Here is a 21,535-nt window from a genome sequence, read left to right as displayed (position 1 = left end):
TGTAGGACGGCCGGTGTGTTAAGCATATCACAGTTTAGGTCACCGAGCAGAACAAATTCTGAAGATAAATGGGGTGCGATTAATTCACATATGGTGTCCAGGGCACAGCTGGGGGCTGAGGGGGGTCGGCAACAGTGAGAGACTTATTTCTGGAAAGGTGGATTTTTTAAAGTAGAAGGTCGAACTGTTTGGGAACAGACCTGGTTAGCATGACAGAACTCTGCAGGCTGTCTCTGCAGTATATTCCAACTCCACCCCCTTCGGCAGTTCTATCTTGGCAGAAAATGCTGTAGTTGGAGATGGACATTTCAGAATTTTTGGTGGCCTTCCTAAGCCAGGATTCAGACACGGCTAGGACATCAGGGTTGGAGGAGTGTGCTAAAGCAGTGAGTAAAACAAACTTAGGGAGGAGGCTTCTGATGTTAGCATGCATGAAACCAAGGCTTTTACGGTTACAGAAGTCAACAAATGAGAGTGCCTGGGGAATAGGAGTGGAACTGCGGGCTACAGGGCCTGTGTTAACCTCTACATCACCAGAGGATTAGAGGAGGAGTAGGATAAGGGTACGGCTAAAGGCTATAAGAACTGGTCGTCTAGTGCGTTGGGGACAGAATAAAAGGAGCACATTTCTGGGCGTGGTAGAATAGATTCAAGGCATAATGTACAGACAAGGTTATGGTAGAATGTGAGTACAGTGGAGGTAAACCTAGGCGTTGGGTGACGATGAGAGGTGTTGTCTCTAGAGGCATCAGTTAACCTAGGTGAGGTCTCCGCATGTGTGTGGGGTGGGACGAAAGAGCTATTTAAGGCATTATCCAGCAAATCTGAATTGTGAGTTTATTTTAAATCCAGTTTAGAGTTTGACTTGATGTAGTGCTGATTTAAATCCAGGTATAATGGTATATATTACAATGGTTATAATGGGATTATAAATGGGCCAACATTCACACACAATAATTACAAGTAGAACACCTTTTAAAACCAAAACGTTTTTATTTTTCTTCTGATACAAAAGTATTTTATTTTTATAAACTTTTTTTTGTGTTTTTTTATGTATTTTTACAAAGATAAATTAGCATTTCTTATAATAAATTTAATAAACATCAAAACACCTGTTTCTCTTTACAAAAAAGTACTTCATGGATTTGTGGGGTTGGCAGTACCCAAAGGTCTTAGGTACTAACAGGTTATTAAAATCACACTTCAAAAGGGCACTTCCCAAACCACACCTATTCCTCATAGTGTGTAGTGTAGTCACTATATGGGGAATGATAGGGTTGCATTTGAGACCATTTAACCAGAGGACTTGTCCGTCAGACTGGCAACACAGTAGAGATGTCGAGAGACAGGCTGCAGAGTCCCTCTGTCTCTGCTGTGTGTGTTGTATTTGACTGTCTCTCTGCTGTGTGTGTGTTGTATTTGACTGTCTCTCTGCTGTGTGTGTGTTGTATTTGACTGTTTCTCTGCTGTGTGTGTTGTATTTGACTGTTTCTCTGCTGTGTGTGTGTGTGTGTGTGTATTGTATTTGACTGTCTCTCTGCTGTGTGTGTTGTGATGGTTGCAGCTTAATGCAATAATAACTCAGCTGATGCAGCAGATTTGATGGGAGTGGATTGCATAAGTGGCAACTCTACAGACTGTATGAGTGTGACTCTCTCTCTCTCTCTCTGTGTGTTTCACTGTTGGTGTATTATAGCATTTGCATAATGTATTTTGGGGGTTGATTGTCTAACATCATTCATAATAACCCTTAATTCACTTCCATAACTGGTACAAAGAAATACAGAAAGAACCTTACACCAGTTCATTAATGACCGCCATTCCTAAGGGTTCCATGAGTGACTGAAGAAGGTCAAGGGTTAAAGTTCAGAGTTCATAGTTGAGTGTCTGTTTCCTCATTAAGACTGCGTGTAGGTTGGTGGAGGTCAGCTGTGCTGCTTGCTGAGCACTGAGGTAAAGGACATAGGCCTACGTTTCCCAGGTGCCTTAGCTGCAGCACCATTGAGTCAATTCACTACAAATCCCAGGTGCCTTTGCAGTGGCATAGCTTCATAGCCTCCAGAGTGTGGCTGGCTGGGCAGCCCAGCCTCCCGTTCCACATAAGGCATGTTAACCAAGCTACATCCACATCAGCTAGTCATAGTGCATTTCAGTGTGGCTGTAGTTTAGATCTGTACATCATCTGGACCATGACTCTCCAGTGTAAATTCAACCTTTAAAACAACTCTCTAAAGTCAGAAGGTTCTATAGATCAGCCCAGAGCCTGCTGTAGGCTACAGGGTGAGTCTCTTCTCTGGCAGTGGGTTAGTCTGTAGGGAGAGAACCACAGACAACGTGGGCAAAGGAGACCACTGTCTGCTTAGTGGGGCTATTTATCTGTCTGTCCTTCTCTCTTTCGCTCTCTACATCAGGTAGTAGCACTAGCAGTGGGTTTGGGGCCAGGTTTGCTTTAAAAAGCCACCTGGTTCCTATCTTCCCCTCTCTCTTTCTCTCCCTCCCTACTCACACCACCGTCTCATTGCCCTTGCCAGGTTTAATCCAGCTGTCCCCCGGTGCCCGCTTGCCCCTCCCTGCCCGGCCGTCCCTCCACAGGTGGGCAGAGCAGCGTTGCCAGGTGTGAAGGGTCTTGGCCGACCAGATCCACATGCCCGACGTGATGCCCACCAGCAGAGACATAAAGATCCTCAACATCTCTGCTGCCACGTATGAGTCCCTGGCACTGGCCCTGAAGTCCCCCCAGTGGGACAGCTGGTAGAGGTAGCAGCCTATCACGGTGGACGCAGGTACCATGTACAGCACAGAGAACACTCCGATCTTCACCATCAGACGCTCCAGCTTGTCTGTTTTGGCCCCGTCCTTCTGTAGGTTGGAGCGGATCTTGAACAGGGCCACCAAGCCGGCGCAGATAAACAGAGTGCCAATGAGGAGGTATGCAGCGAGCGGGGCGACCACGAAGCCCGTCACTGCCTCCTGCTGTAGGTTACCCACGTAGCACAGCCCCGTGAGGTCATCAGCGTCTACTAGTCGCATGATGAGGATGACGATGGTCTTAACGGCGGGGATGGCCCAGGCTGCTATGTGGAAGTAGGAGCTGTGCATCTCGATGGCCTCGTGACCCCACTTTAACCCTGCAGCCAGGAACCAGGTCAGAGTCAGAATCACCCACCTGGGAGGAGGCAGAGAGACGGGTTAGAGAGCTGGGAGTCCACTGTTCTAACAGTTTCATTAAAGTCTATTCCTTACAGTGTAATACTTTTGTCCAGAGTTTGTGTGTGTGTGTGTGTGTGTGTGTGTGTGTGTGTGTGTGTGTGTGTGTGTGTGTGTGTGTGCCCACCACAACGAGGAGGCCATGCCAAAGAAGTAGAGCAGGAGGAAGACGATGGCACAGCTGGTACTCTTTAACCCCTCCTGTACCAGAACAGGTACCGCTGCCTCCTCCAGGTCACAGGACACACGCTCCCGACCCAGAGTCAGGCGCACCTACAGGGAAAGACAGAGACACAGGGGTTAGACATGGACCAGGTCATCCAGGAGACCAGGGGTCATCAGGTCATCCAGGAGACCAGGGGTCATCAGGTCATCCAGGAGACCATGGCTAGGTCTACGTACTCTAGCATGTCTTCCTGTCCTTGTCTACTTTCCTCATTACCACTGGTAGCTGAAAGGACTAGACAGGTTTACAACAAACTGTTTCCACAGGTCATATTAGTGATCATGGAGAAGAGGAGACTAATTTAAACTATTGAGAAACATCCCAGTGCTTTAAGCATTAGTTTAATCATTTAAGTCAGGGGAAGGCAACCCAGTTTTTTGTTCCAACTATGCACCCTGTAGGTACAGTATGCCTCCAGTCTTGTATATATTATGGATTGATTGTTGTGTATATATATATATATATATATATATATATATATATATATATATATATATATATATATATATATATATATATATATATATATATGTACACACACACACACACACACACACACACACATACATACATATACACATTACATACATACATACATACATACATACATACATACATACATACATACATACATACATACATACATACATACATACATACATACATACATATTAGGGGTATGTGAGACAAGGGAGATGTACCTGCCCAAAGTTGTTTATTAGGAAATGGAACTGTACTAATTAGCTAATTTTATGAAACAAACTATTTTGTCTGTCATTGTTTGTTGCCACTACCATTGCGCCCAACCTTTCTGCAGCCCCCCACCCTTCCCCCTCCAAAAGGACCACAATGGAAATAAGCTTTCTAGCTTTATTGTGTTATCCTTGATGATTTTCTTAAATTGTATGTGGAGGCGTCACTGGCTGGAACACCCTTATGTATATGTTTTAAACGTTTCAAAGTCAAATCAATCAATCAGTTCAGTGGTTGCCTAAATTAGAACACACCTGGTCTTCCAGGTCAGTTAAATCAAACCATGAAGTTTCTACAACAGTCCAGTAGCAGGGCTACCTACCCCTGCTCTAAGTCCTATGTCCTCACCAGGTAGGCCACGCTGTAGAGGTTGGAGCACATGGAGAGGAAGATGATGGGTCTCTCGGGGTAGGAGAAACGTGTTGAGTCCAGGAGGAAGGTGAGGACGGTCAGGGTGGTAGAGAGGAAACACAACACTGCCCACACTGCCATCCACACGTCTGTAAACACCTTGGCCCCGCGCCGGTACAGCCCTGCGTCATACCCACACTGCAGTGCACAGCTGTGGCTCCGCCTCACCCAGGCATACTGGTCTGGCCCGGCCCCCAGGGCCTGGCACTCCTCCTCCTGCGGGGGCAGAGGTCGGACGGGGTGGAACGAGGCCTCCTCGTCCCCCGGACCCTCCATACACATGTGGTTGTGGTCGTTCTGAGGGGGAAACAGGCTGCAGTTCAGCAGCTCTGGCCAGACGAAGCCAAACTCTACTAGGACTGGCAGACACTTCCTCTTGACAGACAGACACATGCTGCCACACGGCCCGATGGGGATGGGAACCTTGTCTGTACACATGGGCACGTACACCGCACACAGGAAGAACTGGAGAGAGAGACAGAGAGGGGTGTTATCTTGGCATATTCATTCATTTCTAAAATAGTTTCTATGATGATTCTGTGTGCATTGCTCTGTCTGCTTTCCCTGTGTTGCATCATGGTCCTTAGTCTGCTTCCTATTCTAATTTCAGACAACAACTGGAAATGAAAGGAATTGTGTTTCAAGCTTAGTCAGGAAAACCAGCCAAGTAGCAGAAAACATTGTGTTGAAACCTTTAGGGAATTTAAAAATGATTATTAAAGCTACTACAACAAATAAACAGGTGATTGAATGGTCGTACAGATAATTCCCTGGAGAGATGGATGTCTCAGGGCCACAGGGGCTACCCTGTAGCATGGGAAGCGCAGGGCAGCATTGTGGGTGAGAGACGATATCAGTGACGCTTGTCTCTGTTGGAGCTGTGCTACTGTTCTCTGATCACTAGCTGGACCGGAGAAGGCTTGTTTTCCTCCCTCTGCAGCAGGTAACCGGACTGCTACCACTGTTCACAGCCAAGTGTGTGTGTGTGTGGATACCTGAGGGATTCTTTCCTATTAGAAAAGCAATGTGCAAGATCTAGTTTCCATTTCCTCGGGTGAATGTCTGACAGTGTGTAAGAAAGAAAGAGCCTAATCTGAGGGATGTTTCTGTGCTCAGATAGGAAATGTCAACATTTCACCTCCGTCACTCCAGAGAGCTCACATAAAACGCTCACACACTGAACCACAAGAGACAGACAATCACAACACAAACTCATAATAACCTATTGCATCCAGACAACTACAATGCCACAGTAATACCACAAAAGCTCTTAAATCAATTAGAATTGGACTAATGGACTGAATGTTTGTTTAATATATGTCAATGGTCCGGATAAGGGATGTCCTTAGAGACAGAGTAGCCAGTGGGTTGCTGTGTCTACAGACTATGGAGTGGTAAACCACAGTAAATATCCACAGAACTGGGTGTCTTCATCCTCATATTTCCATCTAACCACACAAATAACTACACTTAAAGGGTTCTGCGGCTGTCCCCATAGGAGAACCCTTTTTGGTTCCAGGTAGAACTCTTTTCTCTTTTTTGGTTCCAGGTAGAACTCTCTTCTCCTATGGGGACAGCCGAAGAACCCTATTTGGTTATAGATTGGACCTTTTTTTCTAAGCGTGTACTCATTTGTCATTTCAGTCAGGACAATAAAAACCTTATGAAAAAGACAAAATGGGAAGGATTTAATTTCCAGCTTCATGGCGGTTAGGGCAGACAAGCGGCCTTACAGAGAGTAGTACTGAGAGCAGTATTGTTGTTGCCATGTGGAGCTGGCCTGGCCCTCTCCTCAGATATGTATTATCTCATTGCCCCGTGCTGCTGAACCAAGACTGGCTGCCTCCCTGCAACTCTGTCATGTGCTCTCTTTTTCTCTTTCCACTATACACTGCCTGCTCAATCACACATCCCAGCCTGAGAACCAACAGTGTGTGTGTGTGTGTGTGTGTGTGTGTGTGTGTGTGTGTGTGTGCACCTTTAGTCGGCTGGAGTAGCTAGTGTGTGTGTGTGTGTGTGTGTGTGTGTGTGTGTGTGTGTGTGTGTGTGTGTGTGTGTGTGTACCTTTAGTCGGCTGGAGTAGCTAGAGTGTGTGTGTGTGTGTGTGTGTGTGTGTGTGTGTGTGTGTGTGTGTGTGTGTGTGTGTGTGTGTGTGTGTGTGTGTGTGTGGGTACCGGAAATCCGCCAAAGTCCCCACAAGGATAGTAACACAAGGAAAATTCTCCCATGTGAGGACATTTCTCTGGTCCCCACGAGGACAAAAGCTATTTAGGCTTAGGGCTAGGTTTAGGGTAACAATTAGGGGTAAGGGTTAGGGTTACGTTTAGGGAAAATTTGGATTTTTAATGGAAATCAATGTGGTTCACACAAGGATAGTAAAACATATGCAGGTAGCCTAGTGGTTAGAGCATTGGGCTAGTAATAGAAAGGTTGCTGGATTGAATCCCAGGCTGACAAGGTAAAAATCTGTCGTTCTGCCCCTGAACAAGGCAGTTAACCCACTGTTCCTAGGCCGTCATGGTAAATAATAATTTGTTCTGAACTGACTTGCCTAGTTAAATAAAGGTTAAATATGAAAATAAAAGTGTGTGTGTGTGTGTGTGTGTGTGTGTGTGTGTGTGTGCCTACCTTCAACTGGCTGGAGCAGCCATACTGTATGAGTGGTGTGAAGGTGGTGAGCTGGAGCTCGGCGTCTGACTGCAGGACGTTGCCCACCAGGTTGGGCATCTTGGTAACGTTGTAGCCCAGGTCCTGGCACATGGCGATGCGTATCGGGTCGCACGTCATCTCCTCTGTCTCGTCGCCGAATGCACGCACCAGACCAATGGATCCTGGACCGCACAGCAGCAAAAGGGAGAGCGCTACCGCCGCAAGAGTGTACACGACCCGACTCATTGTTACGAAGGGGGAAAGGTCCAAACTAATCCCACTAAGAATCCAAACTGATCAACTGATTGGGTTCCGGGCGTTGCCTGGTGGGCTAGTCCACCGGGTGCTGGGGAAAGATTAGTCCACTTCAGAGTTCACGGTCAGCGGCTGTTTATATCCGCTCCTGTCTCGCCAAGACGAAACTCTCCACTGGAAGCACAGTTGGTAGCCCACTCCGACCCGTCAAGCAAAGTTGGAAACAACGTATCCAACGGCAATAATAAGAGGAACTGTTATATCCAGATTTCCTTCTAATTAAAACTCCTGCCTCGCTTTGCAGTGTCTGTTTCGATAGTTCCTTATGTGGTTTCTCACGGACGAGACATCCCGGAGCCCTGTCCGTCCCAGTTTCCCGGTATAGTATCTCTGTTAGGTCTGCTCTCTATACGCTGTGGTGACAGGTTGCTGGTCGGTCTCTGCGTGTTCTGCCCGCGCGCCTCCGTCCCACTCCGTAAAGAACAAATTCTCCGTTTGTCTCGCGAGGGACAGCCAACCAGCGGCCAGGAGTGGTCTCAGAAGCCAATCAGAAGGCGGAACAGTACTCAAAAGGGCGGTGTTTTATGATGAGGAACGTTGCCTGTGGCCCTCTTCTCATGTTCAGAATCAGAGCGGACTCAACAGTTCTTCTGACGAAATCCAGAACAGAACTAGTATTTCTTTTGGCTTTGGGTCATATTTTTATTTTCCGTATTTTTAGAAATAAAAGGCAGTCTCGCTCCTGAAACGGGACAGTTGTATTGGTATTTTTAAATCACTAATGGTCTTAAAAACAGGCTGCATCTCCACCACAGGCCCATATCTTCAGCTCTTCAACTAAAGTGTTTATGACATTCTAATGGATGTAGTCTACAGCAGTGCTTCCCAACATTTTTCCCTTACTGTACCACCAACGGAATTACGCTCTTCCTGGAGTACCCCTGATTTACCACCTTATGTGCATTTTACCAGTAGGCCTATAGCCTCATGAGTCTTCTCAAGTACCCCCTGTGGATAGGCCAAGTACCCCTGGTTGGGAACCACTGGTCTGCAGTAACCACTGGTCTGCAGTAACCACTGGTCTGCAGTAACCACTGGTCCGCAGTAACCACTGGTCCGCAGTAACCACTGGTCTGCAGTAATGCTGTTGCGTTGGACACCTCTAGCCTATTGGACATCCACAGACTAAAGGCTGTTATTTGGACTGGAATTCCTAGTCACTATCACTGTGTGTGTTTATGTTGGTGTGATGACCCCTGGGTGGGGACGCCCCTGATGCTGGTTGAGATATGACCCGCATATAGGCATTCCATGCCCGACCAACCTAAACACAGGGGTGGTGGGGGGAGGTTAGTCAACAGCTGCCTGGCTCCTACTGGTAGTTTATTCATATTTACAAGAGATAAAGAAAATACAATAGAAGAACAGCATGATCAGCGGGCTGCTTTTGTCTGTGCGTCCTAATTGAAAGGCCACTTGGTTTTCCCTAAAGTGATCCCGTTCAGGGGTATTTAACGTGACACCGACCTCCACCCGCTGGATCCTCCCCGCGCTCCAGGTCAACTCTTCAGTAATCAGCCCGCAGGTGAAACAATGGCACGCGCCATGTCGCTGATGCTGATCGGAGTGGTGGAGAGCGCGCTGTCTGCAGCGGCGTCAAATACTAACATACAAATTAACTACTACTTAAGTCGTTTTTTGGGGTATCTGTACTTTAATTTACTTTTATATATTTTTTTACAACATTTACTTTCACTACATTCCTAAAGAAAATAATGTACTTTTTACTTCATTTTCCCTGATACCCAAAAGTACTCGTTACATTTTGAATGCTTAGCAGGACAGGACAATTGTAAAATTCAGACATTTATCAAGATGGTCATCCTTATTGTCTCTGATCTGGCGGACTCACTAAACACAAATGTTTAATTTGTAAATGATGTGTTGGTGTCTGTAAATAAAAAAATGGTGCCATCTGGTTTGCTTAATATATGGAATTTGAAACGATTTATACTTTTACTTTAGCTTTAAAAACATAAGTGTATTTTAGCAATTACATTTGACTTTTGATTACTTAAGTATATTTAAAACAAATACTTTTAGACTTTTACTCAAGTAGTATTTTACTGGGTGACTTTCACTTTTACTTGAGTCATTTTCTATTCAGGTATCTTTACTTTTACTCAAGTATGACAATTGGGTACTTTTTCCTTCGGCTCAGCTCACGAGCCAAACGGCTCTTTAAAAAAACTATGTGTTGTATTATTTCAAGTCAAACAGTTTGCGATAGTTTGACTATGATTGGTGTTAAAACAATTCTAATTAAATTATTAAATGAAATCATACTCTACCTTAACCACAATGCATTTAAAAATGCATTGGTTTGTTATGAAAAATAGTGCTATTAAACATTTGCATTTAAAGTATAACTTTTTAATGTATATAAACAAAGTGCATATAAATCTAAACATTCAAAACTAATACAATCTGAACAGCATAATAGAATATTGCACCATATCAAAGAAAAATAAATAACAATGTGCACAACTGCAGCATCCCACTTAAAACATTAAACTGGTCCCTCTTTTCTCTCCTCTTTATTGTCATGTTAAAACCAGCAGCACACAGCAATGCTGACCATATTTTGCTTTTATGAGAGATTTGCATTCAGAAATGCAAGCTGCCTTACTTTCGAGGGGCTGATGCAGTTTCTTCTCTCAGTAATTATTTGTCCTGTTTTCGAGAAGACCCTCTCGGAGGGAACGGATGTGGCCACTATGCAGAGTCTCCCTGTCATGACTTGAGTAAGCCGTGGGTAGACAGAGGCCTTGTTCTTCCACCAGCTCAGAGGATCTGCAGATCTTTCAGAACAAATGTGTGTGCGCTTGAGCATTTAGGCCTATATTATTTTATTTATTTTTTCATTCTTTGAATTAGTTAATTCTATTCATTTAAATATTTTGATTATTCATATCTTAATTTTTGTATATTTTTATAAATAGATTCGGCTCTTCTGATATGCGAGCCGGGTCCCAACGTTCACCTACAAGATCCGGCTCTTTGAGCCGACTCGTTCGCCAACGACCCATCACTAGTGTGTGTGTGTGTGTGTGTGTGTGGGGGGGGGGGGGGTTCTGAATGGTGGCTGGTGGGAGAAGCTGGTGTGGTTGAGGAAAATAATGCGCCATCTGATGCATTTATTGTTCCCGATTAATAACATAAAGTAAACTGTTAAAACACAAGACCCATGTTTACTTAACAGTAAGAGGGTACACACTATTACTACGGAACTGTTGTATTTACCAGGACACAAACACATGCCATAATAAGGGGTTCTTCTTCTAACCTTTCAGTCAGTGAAAGGCAGTATACCCTGCAGACAGAAGTGTGTATCAGTCACCCGACAGCGTCTCATGGCTCATTGCCCAATCCCTCAGTCCTTGAAGTAGGCTATCAATAGGGATGCAAACTCCTTGGAATGACAAGTGTGTGTTGGAATGGCTGCTTAGAGAGACTGGGGGTCCACAGATGATGGTTCCCCTCTGGTGCAGTTAGCTAGCTCACATTACATTGCTTCAGCGTAATAAGGGGCTCTGAGGGGCTGTCAATAGTCTTCTCTCTCTACCCTCACCCTCTCCCATCCCTCTCTCTACCCTCACCCTCTCCCATCCCTCTCTCTACCCTCACCCTCTCCCATCCCATCCCTCTTTCTACCCTCACCCTCTCCCATCCCTCTCTCTACCCTCACCCTCTCCCATCCCTCTTTCTACCCTCACCCTCTTCCTCTCTATATCATGTTCTCTTTCCCATATGCCCCTCCCTCTCCCTATCATGTTCTCTTTCCCACTCTGCCCTCACCCTCTCTCCACCAAAATACAGTGTTTCATTGCAGAATTCTCAATACTCTCAGCTGGTAATAATATTGTGGAGACCTACTGTACAGCTTGTGTGTATGCTCTCTGGTAGCTGGTAGTAGTATTGTGGAGACCTACTGTACAGCTTGTGTGTATGCTCTCTGGTAGCTGGTAGTAGTATTGTGGAGACCTACTGTACAGCTTGTGTGTATGCTCTCTGGTAGCTGGTAGTAGTATTGTGGAGACCTACTGTACAGCTTGTGTGTATGCTCTCTGGTAGCTGGTAGTAGTATTGTGGAGACCTACTGTACAGCTTGTGTGTATGCTCTCTGGTAGCTGGTAGTAGTATTGTGGAGACCTACTGTACAGCTTGTGTGTATGCTCTCTGGTAGCTGGTAGTAGTATTGTGGAGACCTACTGTACAGCTTGTGTGTATGCTCTCTGGTAGCTGGTAGTAGTATTGTGGAGACCTACTGTACAGCTTGTGTGTATGCTCTCTGGTAGCTGGTAGTAGTATTGTGGAGACCTACTGTACAGCTTGTGTGTATGCTCTCTGGTAGCTGGTAATAGTATTGTGGAGACCTACTGAACAGCTTGTGTGTATGCTCTCTGATAGCTGGTAATAGTATGGTGGAGACCTACAGTACAGCTTGTGTGTATGCTCTCTGATAGCTGGTAATAGTATTGTGGAGACCTACTGAACAGCTTGTGTGTATGCTCTCTGATAGCTGGTAATAGTATGGTGGAGACCTACAGTACAGCTTGTGTATGCTCTCTGATAGCTGGTAGTAGTATGGTGGAGACCTACAGTACAGCTTGTGTGTGCTCTCTGATAGCTGGTAGGTGGATAGACTGCTTTTACCATACTTCTACCAGCTATCAGAGAGCACACACAAGCTGTACTGTAGGTCTCCACCATATTTCTACCAGCTATCAGAGAGCACACACAGGAGTTTGTTTTCTTTGTTTTGATTTGTAAATGTCTACATATCATATTGGTTTGCATTATCTCTTGTGCGGGAACGTTACAGTAGGCCTATACCCATATGCTGAGGTTATCGAATATCTTTCCGTGCTGGTGTGGCAGTGTTGAGGTTGAGGAGGCCAATGGGGTAGGGTTGGAATGCCTCAACAGAATTCCGGGAGGACTCCGGAGTCTGGTGCTCCTGATGATTGTGACAATGAGCAGAGCGCTGATGAATGGCCGGTGTCCGCGGCAGTAAATCTGGCCTCATTGTAGCGTCAACCCCTCTTCACCCTGCAGTGTGAGGCTTGCAGTGGCACTAAAGAGTCAGCTGAAGCAAGGACTTCCTTCTCAGAAATAGTGAGACTAGACTAGGGTCTGATGTCTATACGTGACAGGCCTATCAGTCTAATGGGAGGGCCTGTTGTCCGGACCTCTGGCAGTCTCTATTGGGGTGCCACAGGGTTCAATTCACAGGCCGACTCTTTTCTCTGTATATATCAATGATGTCGCTCTTGCTGCTGGTGATTCTCTGATCCACCTCTATGCAGACAACACCATTCTGTATACTTCTGGCCCTTCTTTGGACACTGTGCTAACAAACCTCCAAACGAGCTTCAATGCCATACAACTCTCCTTCCGTGGCCTCCAACTGCTCTTAAATGCAAGTAAAACTAAATGCATGCTAGCATCACTACTCTGGATGGTTCTGACTTAGAATATGGGGACAACTACAAATACCTAGGTGTCTGGATGGACTGTAAACTCTCATTCCAGACTCACATTAAGCATCTACAATCAAAAATTAAATCTAGAATCAGCTTCCTATTTCGCAACATAGCCTCCTTCACTCATGCTGCCAAACATAACCTCGTAAAACTGATTATCCTACCGATCCTTGACTTCGCCGATGTCATTTACAAAATAGCCTCCAACACTCTACTCAGCAAACTGGATGTAGTCTATCACAGTGCCATCCATTTTATCACCAAAGCCCAATATACTACCCACCACTGTGAACTGTATGCTCTTGTTGGCTGGGCCTCACTACATATTCGTCGCCAAACCCACTGGCTCCAGGTCATCTATAAGTCTTTGCTAGGTAAAGCCCCACCTTATCTCAGCTCACTGGTCACCATAGCAACACCCACTCATAGCACGCGCTCCAGCAGGTATATTTTACTGGTCACCCCCAAAGCCAACACTCCCTTTGGCCGCCTTTCCTTCACGTTCTCTGCTGCCAATGACTGGAACGAATTGCAAAAAAATCACTGAAGCTGGAGACTTATATCTCCCTCTCTAACTTTAAGCATCAGCTGGCAGATCAGCTTACCAATCACTGTACCTGTACACAGCCAATCTGTAAATAGCACACCCAACTACCTCATCCCCATATTATTACTTACCCTCTTGCTCTTTTGCACCCCAGTATCTCTACTTGCACATCATCATCTGCACATCTATCACTCCAGTGTAAATGCTAAATTGTAATTATTTTGTCTCTACGGCCTATTTATTGCCTTACCTCCCTACTCTTCTACATTTGCACACACTGTATATAGATTTTTCTATTGTGTTATTGACTGTACGTTTGTTTATGTGTAACTCTGTGTTGTTGTTTTTGTCGCACTGCTTTGCTTTATCTTGGCCAGGTCACAGTTGTAAATGAGAACTTGTTCTCAACTGGCCTACCTGGTTAAATAAAAGTGAAATAAAAAAAATAAAATCTACTTATTGTCATGTGGGGTCTACTAGGCTGTTTATTTAGCATAATCAAATGAAACACATGACAAAACAAGTTTACAAAATCACATCAGATGAACAAAAGCCAATAGAGTTTATTCCTTCTCCCTGTGCCCCCCCCAACCCACCCCATTCTCAACTCTCTCGCTCACTCTCTCTGTCACACACACACACACACACACACACACACACACACACACACACACACACACACACACACACACACACACACACACACACACACACACACACACACACACGCATGCACACTAAGAGAGTGAGAGGGGGAGAGAGACCTCTCCTCCTGCTGACCTTCTGAAGGGACAGCTGGATCTCATCGTCTGACTGGGGCGTTTTTAATGTGTTGTAACTAAGTAACCCCATAATATGTGTCTGCAGGCCTGTTCACATGGTGATTTGTCCTCAGCATGTGTGTGCATCAATGCATGTCTTTGTGTAGGGTATATCTAGTGTGTCCCCGGGCCATTCCTACTGTATGAAAAATATCTCTGTGGGAGAAAGGCAGCATTACAGAATGTGTGTGTGTGCGTTTTTATGTCTGTGCGTTTCTGTTTAAAGGATGACTGTCATCCTCTGTAGGTCACGGTAGGCCTACTGGTGTATATAATGTGTGAGTTGTAGTGGCTTGTCTGTCTGTGTGTTCCAGTGATGTGTGTGGGTGTGGGTGTAACGTGTGAGTTGTAGTGCCGTGTCTGTCTGTGTGTTCCAGTGATGTGTGTGGGTGTGTGTATAATGTAGGGAAGTGTGTGTGGGCTATGCGGTTTATGATCCACCTCTCACTCCCTCTGAACGTGTGTCTGTGGTGTTTACATAACAATTCCCTGTGTGTGTCGGCAGCACACAACCATTTGTGTGTATGTGTGTGTGTGTGTATGTGTGTGTGTGTGCACATTCAGCTTGTACACTGGGAATGTGTCCAAGACATGGACTCTGCTGGACCGTGGCGACACCATCAGGCGAGAATGTGGGTCTCGTCAACCCCTTGTGTGCTTGGGGGGTGTACGGGGAGGATGGGGTGGGGGGGTGGGTGGGGTCTGCTGAACAGTTTTTGGGTGATATCCTGTGGCCATGGAGGTAGGGGGCTGAGGGGGGGAGGTATGGATTGGGGAGTTGTACAGTGCTTGGCTGAGTGGTGTGTGGTGTGTGTGGGGGGAGACACTAAAGGAGTCTACACAATCTACACAAACAGAGCCGACGGAGGTCCATTTGCGTTGCTCGCTACGTAGTTCTACGTACATTTGTGCGGATGAATTTTTCTAATGCGACTCAAACTGACCTCTGTCGGCTCTGTTTCCGAAGACTATTTAGAGTCCTTATTAAAGTGAAAATGTTCTGTCAAATGCTGTGCTGAAAAGGTGAAGGGCTGGGGGCTAACAGTCAGCTGTGGTGAGAAAGAATCTAGAAAGAGAAAGGGTGTGTGTGAGAGAGGGAGACAGAGAAAGACCCAGAGAAACAGAGGGAAGGAGAGAGGGGAGAGAGAGTCAGAGAGAGATGCAGATAAAGAGAGGGAAGGAGGGAGGGGAGAGAGAGTCAGAGAGAGACGCAGAGAGACAGAGGGAAGGAGGGGAGAGAGAGTCAGAGAGAGACGCAGAGAAACAGAGGGAAGGAGGGAGGGGAGAGAGAGTCAGAGAGAGATGCAGAGAGACAGAGGGAAGGAGGTAGGGGAGAGAGAGAGTCAGAGAGAGAGTCAAATAAACAGAAGGAAGGAGGGAGGGGAGAGAGAGTCAGAGAGACATTAGAACTCAAAGAAGATCTGAAGCCAAAGCAGATAAAATAAAATAAAATATAATGTTATTGATCACATACAGATATTTAGCAGATGTTATTGGTCACATACACATATTTAGCAGATGTTATTGGTCACAATCACATATTTAGCAGATGTTATTGGTCACATACACATATTTAGCAGATGTTATTGGTCACATACACATATTTAGCAGATGTTATTGCAGGTGCAGTGAAATGCTTGTGTTCCTTGCTCCAACAGTGCAGTAGTATCTAACAACTCACAACAATACACATAAATGTTTTGCAAAATAATGGAATTAAGAAATATATAAATATTAGATTGAGCAATGTCGGAGTGGCATTGAGTAAAATACAGATGTGAAACCAAAGCAGATGTGAAACCAAAGCAGATCTGAGGTGAGAAGACACTAGTGTATAATCTATGTAGGCCTAGTGTATATAGCTGTGTGTGTTGTCTGTTATTATTAGTGTTCCTCACTGGTTTCCTTGGCACCTGTCTCTTCCCTGTCTCGCTCCTCCTGCTTCTTGAAATAGACTGCGTCTCCAGAGGGAGAGGGAACAGTCTCAGCCGTGGGAACACAGCACATCACCACTGGCAGTTAACATTTAGCCAACCTAGGAGCTAACAATTGCTAGCCTTATAGCTAACACTCAGCTAGCATTAGAGCCAACAATCAGCTAGCCACAGAGCTAACAATCAGCTAGCCAAAGAGCTAATAATCAGCTAGCCACAGAGCTAACAATCAGTTAGCCATCAAGCTAACACCCCACTTGCCACAGAGCAAACAGTCAGCTATCACAGAGTTAACTAGCTACGATTCTAATGGTCAGCTTGCAATAGATCCTGTTACAGAGCAAACACTCTGCAAGACACAGAGCTATCTCTTAGTAGAGTATTTATGTGTGTCAGGGCTTTAGCTGCATTAGTGGTAGGGGTTATTAGGCGGGTATCAATCGCCAGGACAGCGTAGTCAATCACCACCTTCCGGAGACACCTGAAACCCCACCTCTTTAAGGAATACCTGGGATAGGATAAAGTAATCCTAACCCCCCCCCCCTAAAAGATTTAGATGCACTATTGTAAAGTGGTTGTTCCACTGGATATCATAAGGTGAATGCACCAATTTGTAAGTTGCTCTGGATAAGAGCGTCTGCTAAATGACTTAAATGTAAATGTATCCAGTCCAGTCCCAGTGCCAGAGTCAGAGTCCAGAAGCCACATCCAGCTCCTGAGTGCTGCTGAGCTGTGCTGGCATCTGGGCCTGGTAACCTCTTCCCCTTATCACTGATAGGGCTACTGATACTACAGAGAGAGGGAGAGACAGAGATAGAGGAAGAGAGAAAGTTAAAAAGAGAGGAAGCTAGAGAGAGAAAGCGGGTGAGAGAAAACGAGAGAGAAAGTAAGTGAGAGAGAAAGTGAGGGAGAGAGAAAGTGAGGGAGAGAGAGAGGGAGCAGGGAGGGGAGGAGCAGGAGTGAGGGAGGGAGGGAGGGGAGGAGAAGGAGAGAGGGAGTAGGGAGGGGAGGAGAGAGGGAGTAGGGAGGAGAAGGAGAGAGGGAGTAGGGAGGAGTAGGAGAGAGGGAGGAGGAGGAGAGAGGTAGGGAGGAGGAGAAGGAGAGAGGGAGTAGGGAGGAGAAGGAGAGAGGGAGTAGGGAGGGGAGGAGAGAGGGAGTAGGGAGGAGAAGGAGAGAGGGAGTAGGGAGGAGAAGGAGAGAGGTAGTAGGGAGGAGAAGGAAAGAGGGAGTAGGGAAGAGAAAGAGAGAAGGAGCAGAGAGGAGGAGGAGAGAGGGAGGAGAAGGAGAGGGAGTAGGGAGGAGAAGGAGAGAGGGAGGAGGAGGAGAGAGGGAGTAGAGAGGAGATGGAGTAGGGAGAAGGAGGAGAGAGGGAGGAGGGAGGAGGAGAGAGGGAGGAGGAGGAGAGAGGGAGTATGGGACCTTCAATGCTGCAGAAATGTTTTGGTACCCTTCCCCAGATCTGTGCCTTGACACAATCCTGTCTCGGAGTTCTATGGACAATTCCTTCGACCTCATGGCTTGGTTTTTGCTCTGACGTGCACTTTCAACAGTGGTACCTCATGTAAACATGTGTGTGTCTTTTCAAATAATGTCCAATCAATTTAAATTACCACAGGTGTTCTCCAATCAAGTTGTAGAAACATCTCAAGGATGTTTAATGGAAACAGCACCTGAGCTCAATTTCGAGTCTCAAAGCAAGGGATTCGAATACTTCTGTAAATAGGGTATTGCTTTTTTTTAAAATATATAAATTAGAATTTTTTTTGTCACTTTGTCATTATGGGGTATTATGTGTAGATTTACTTAACAAGGCAAGTCAGTTAACACATTCTTATTTACAATGACAGCCTACTCCAGCCAAACCCAGACAATGCTGGGCCAGTTGTACACTGCCCTATGAGACTCCCAATTATGGCCAAATGTGATACTGCCTGGATTTGAACCAGGTATTATAGTGACAACACTTGTACTGAGATGCAGTGCCTTAGACCACTGTGCCACTCGGGAGCCCAGATTGATGAGTATTTCTATTTATTTAATCCATTTTAGAATAAGGCTATAACGTAAAAACATTTGGAGAAAGGGAAGGGGTCTTACTTTCTCATCTTCTTCTTATTTCTATTTCTCTTGTGTTTTTGTTCCACATTACTTTATTAGTACTATTGATACTGATTACTGCATTGTTGGAAAAGAGCTGGCAAGAAAGGCATTTACAGTCTATAATTTTAATGGTAGGTTTATTTGAACAGTGAGAGACAGAATAACAACAAAAGAATCCAGAAAAACGCATGTCAAAAATGTTAGAAATTGATTTGCATTTTAATGAGGGAAATAAGTATTTGACCCCCTCTCAATCAGAAAGATTTCTGGCTCCCAGGTGTCTTTTATACAGGTAACGAGCTGAGATTAGGAGCACACTCTTAAAGGAAGTGCTCCTAATCTCAGCTTGTTACCTGTATAAAAGACCTGTCCACAGAAGCAATCAATCAATCAGATTCCAAACTCTCCACCATGGCCAAGACCAAAGAGCTCTCCAAGGATGTCAGGGACAAGATTGTAGACCTACACAAGGCTGGAATGGGCTACAAGACCATCGCCAAGCAGCTTGGTGAGAAGGTGACAACAGTTGGTGCGATTATTCGCAAATGGAAGAAACACAAAAGAACTGTCAATCTCCCTCGGCTTGGGGCTCCATGCAAGATCTCACCTCGTGGAGTTGCAATGATCATGAGAACGGTGAGGAATCAGCCCAGAACTACACGGGAGGATCTTGTCAATGATCTCAAGGCAGCTGGGACCATAGTCACCAAGAAAACAATTGGTATAACACTATGCCGTGAAGGTCCCCCTGCTCAAGAAAGCACATATACATGCCCGTCTGAAGTTTGCCAATGAACATCTGAATGATTCAGAGGACAACTGGGTGAAAGTGTTGTTTTCAGATGAGACCAAAATGGAGCTCTTTGGCATCAACTCACCGTGTTTGGAGGAGGAGGAATGCTGCCTATGACCCCAAGAACACCATCCCCACCGTCAAACATGGAGGTGGAAACATTATGCTTTGGGGTGTTTTTTTGCTAAGGGGACAGGACAACTTCACTGCATCAAAGGGACGATGGACGGGGCCATGTACCATCATTGAAAATGGGTCATAGATGGGTATTCCAGCATGACAATGACCCAAAACACACAGCCAAGGCAACAAAGGAGTGGCTCAAGAAGAAGCACATTAAGGTCCTGGAGTGGCCTAGCCAGTCTCCAGACCTTAATCCCATAGAAAATCTGTGGAGGGAGCTGAAGGTTCGAGGTGCCAAAGCCTCGAAACCTTAATTACTTGGAGAAGATCTGCAAAGAGGAGTGGGACAAAATCCCTCCTGAGATGTGTGCAAACCTGGTGGCCAACTACAAGAAACGTCTGACCTCTGTGATTGCCAACAAGGGTTTTGCCACCATGTACTAAGTCATGTTTTGCAGAGTGGTCAAATACTTATTTCCCTCATTAAAATGCAAATCATTTTATAACATTTTTGACATGTGTTTTTCTGGATTTTTTTGTTGTTATTCTGTCTCTCAATGTTTACATTTTAGTCATTTAGCAGACACTCTTATCCAGAGCAACTTACAGTAGTGAATGCATACATTTCTTCTCCATACTGGTCCCCCATTGGAATCAAACCCACAACCCTGGCATTGCAAACACCATGCTCTACCAACTGAGCCACACAGGACTCAGTTGGTGTTCAAATAAACCTACCATTAAAATTATAGACTGATCATTTCTTTATCAGTGGGCAAACGTACAAAATCAGCAGGGGATCAAATACTTTTTTCCCTCACTGTAACTCTACTTGAAACCTCATGTTTAAGAAAATAAAAACTGTATTCTGAATTGAAATCTCCCTGGATGATTTTGTGGCTGTGTGGGACTGGTGCAGTAGGCTAGAGGGCACTCCAGTGGGATTCTGCTGTGTCTGCAGTGTAGACAGTTAACCAGCCAACTGGCCATTGTAGTGTGTTGAGGTGAGTGTGTGTGACTGTGTGTTTCCCTCTCAGGACAATGCTGTGGTGCTCAGGGATGTTGTTAATATTGGAATGTCTTTCGCAAAACAGAAGTCAGCCGTTTCTTACTACCATGAACAGAGGGAAATATTCGGAGAGAGAAAGAGAGAGATAGCGACCTCTTCTCCAATCCTTTTGGCCCTATAACAAAGACAAACATGATCAAATACAAATATTAGAATCAACTCTTAAAGACTACCATAACCCACTGGATTCTCCATTTACATTGAATGAACCACAGGAGAAAATTCAAACCCTCCAACCCAAAAAGGCCTGTGGTGTTGATGGTACTCTCAATGAAATGCTAAAATATACAGACAACAATTTCCAATTGGCTATACTAAAACTCTTTAACATCCTCCTTAGCTTTGGCATCTTACCCAATATTTAGAATCAAGGACTGAGCACCCCAATCCACAAAAATGGAGACAAATTTGACCCCAATAACTACAGTGGGATATGCGTCAACAGCAACCTTGGGGAAATCCTCTGCATTATCATTAACAGCAGACCCGTTCATTTCCTCAGTGAAAACAATGTACAGAGCAAATGTCAAATTGTCTTTTTACCAAATTACCATACGACAGACCACATATTCACCCTGCAAACCCAAATTGACAAACAAACAAACCAAAACAAAGGCAAAGTCAAAAAAGCTTTTGACTCAATTTGGCATGAGGGTCTGCTATACAAATTTATGGAAAGTGGTGTTGGGGGAAAAACATGTGACATTATAAAATCCATTTGCGGTTAAAAACACAAACATTTCTTTCCACTGGGCCGTGGGTTGTGACAGGGATGCAGCTTAAGCCCCACCCTCTTCAATGTATATATATCAACGAATTGGCGAGAGCACTAGAACAGTCTGCAACACCCGGCCTCACCCTACTAGAATCTGAAGTCAAATGTCTACAGTTTGCTGATGATCTGGTGCTTCTGTCCCCAACCAAGGAGGACCTACAGCAGCACCTATGTAGATCTTCTGCACAGATTCTGTCAGACCTGGGCCCTGTCAATAAATCTCAGTAAGACAAAAAGAATGGTGTTCCAAAAAAGGTCCAGTCGCCAGGACAAGTTCCATTTAGACACTGCAAAGAGGTGCCTTCTATGCCATCAAAAGGAACATA

At 45.2% G+C, this 21,535-nt stretch overlaps 1 protein-coding gene across 1 annotated transcript; it reads right to left on the bottom strand.

The window, feature by feature from the left end:
- Positions 1-978: 978 nt before the first annotated feature.
- LOC115163703 (frizzled-4) lies at positions 979-7,961 on the bottom strand. The gene is made up of 4 exons (XM_029715807.1): positions 7,226-7,961; positions 4,535-5,062; positions 3,335-3,480; positions 979-3,166 (listed from the first exon to the last, which is right to left on the bottom strand). The coding sequence occupies exons 1-4, from the start codon at positions 7,490-7,492 to the stop codon at positions 2,503-2,505; spliced, it is 1,605 nt and encodes a 534-aa protein (XP_029571667.1). The 5' UTR covers positions 7,493-7,961; the 3' UTR covers positions 979-2,502.
- Positions 7,962-21,535: the final 13,574 nt, after the last annotated feature.

The sequence above is a fragment of the Salmo trutta genome, chromosome 26 (genome assembly GCF_901001165.1).
Source record: "Salmo trutta chromosome 26, fSalTru1.1, whole genome shotgun sequence".
NCBI classification, from domain to species: domain Eukaryota; kingdom Metazoa; phylum Chordata; class Actinopteri; order Salmoniformes; family Salmonidae; genus Salmo; species Salmo trutta.
Note: the sequence above shows the minus strand (reverse complement) of the source record. Positions and strands in the feature narration are given on the sequence as shown.

Excerpts from the sequence above, each read along its gene's own strand:
- LOC115163703 (XM_029715807.1), bottom strand. The coding sequence starts at position 7,492 with ATGAGTCGGGTCGTGTACACTCTTGCGGCGGTAGCGCTCTCCCTTTTG. Across the intron at positions 5,063-7,225 it reads GCTGCTCCAGCCAGTTGAAG|TTCTTCCTGTGTGCGGTGTA; the intron begins GTAGGCACACAC and ends CTCTCTCTCCAG. Across the intron at positions 3,167-3,334 it reads GGCATGGCCTCCTCGTTGTG|GTGGGTGATTCTGACTCTGA; the intron begins GTGGGCACACAC and ends GCCTCCTCCCAG.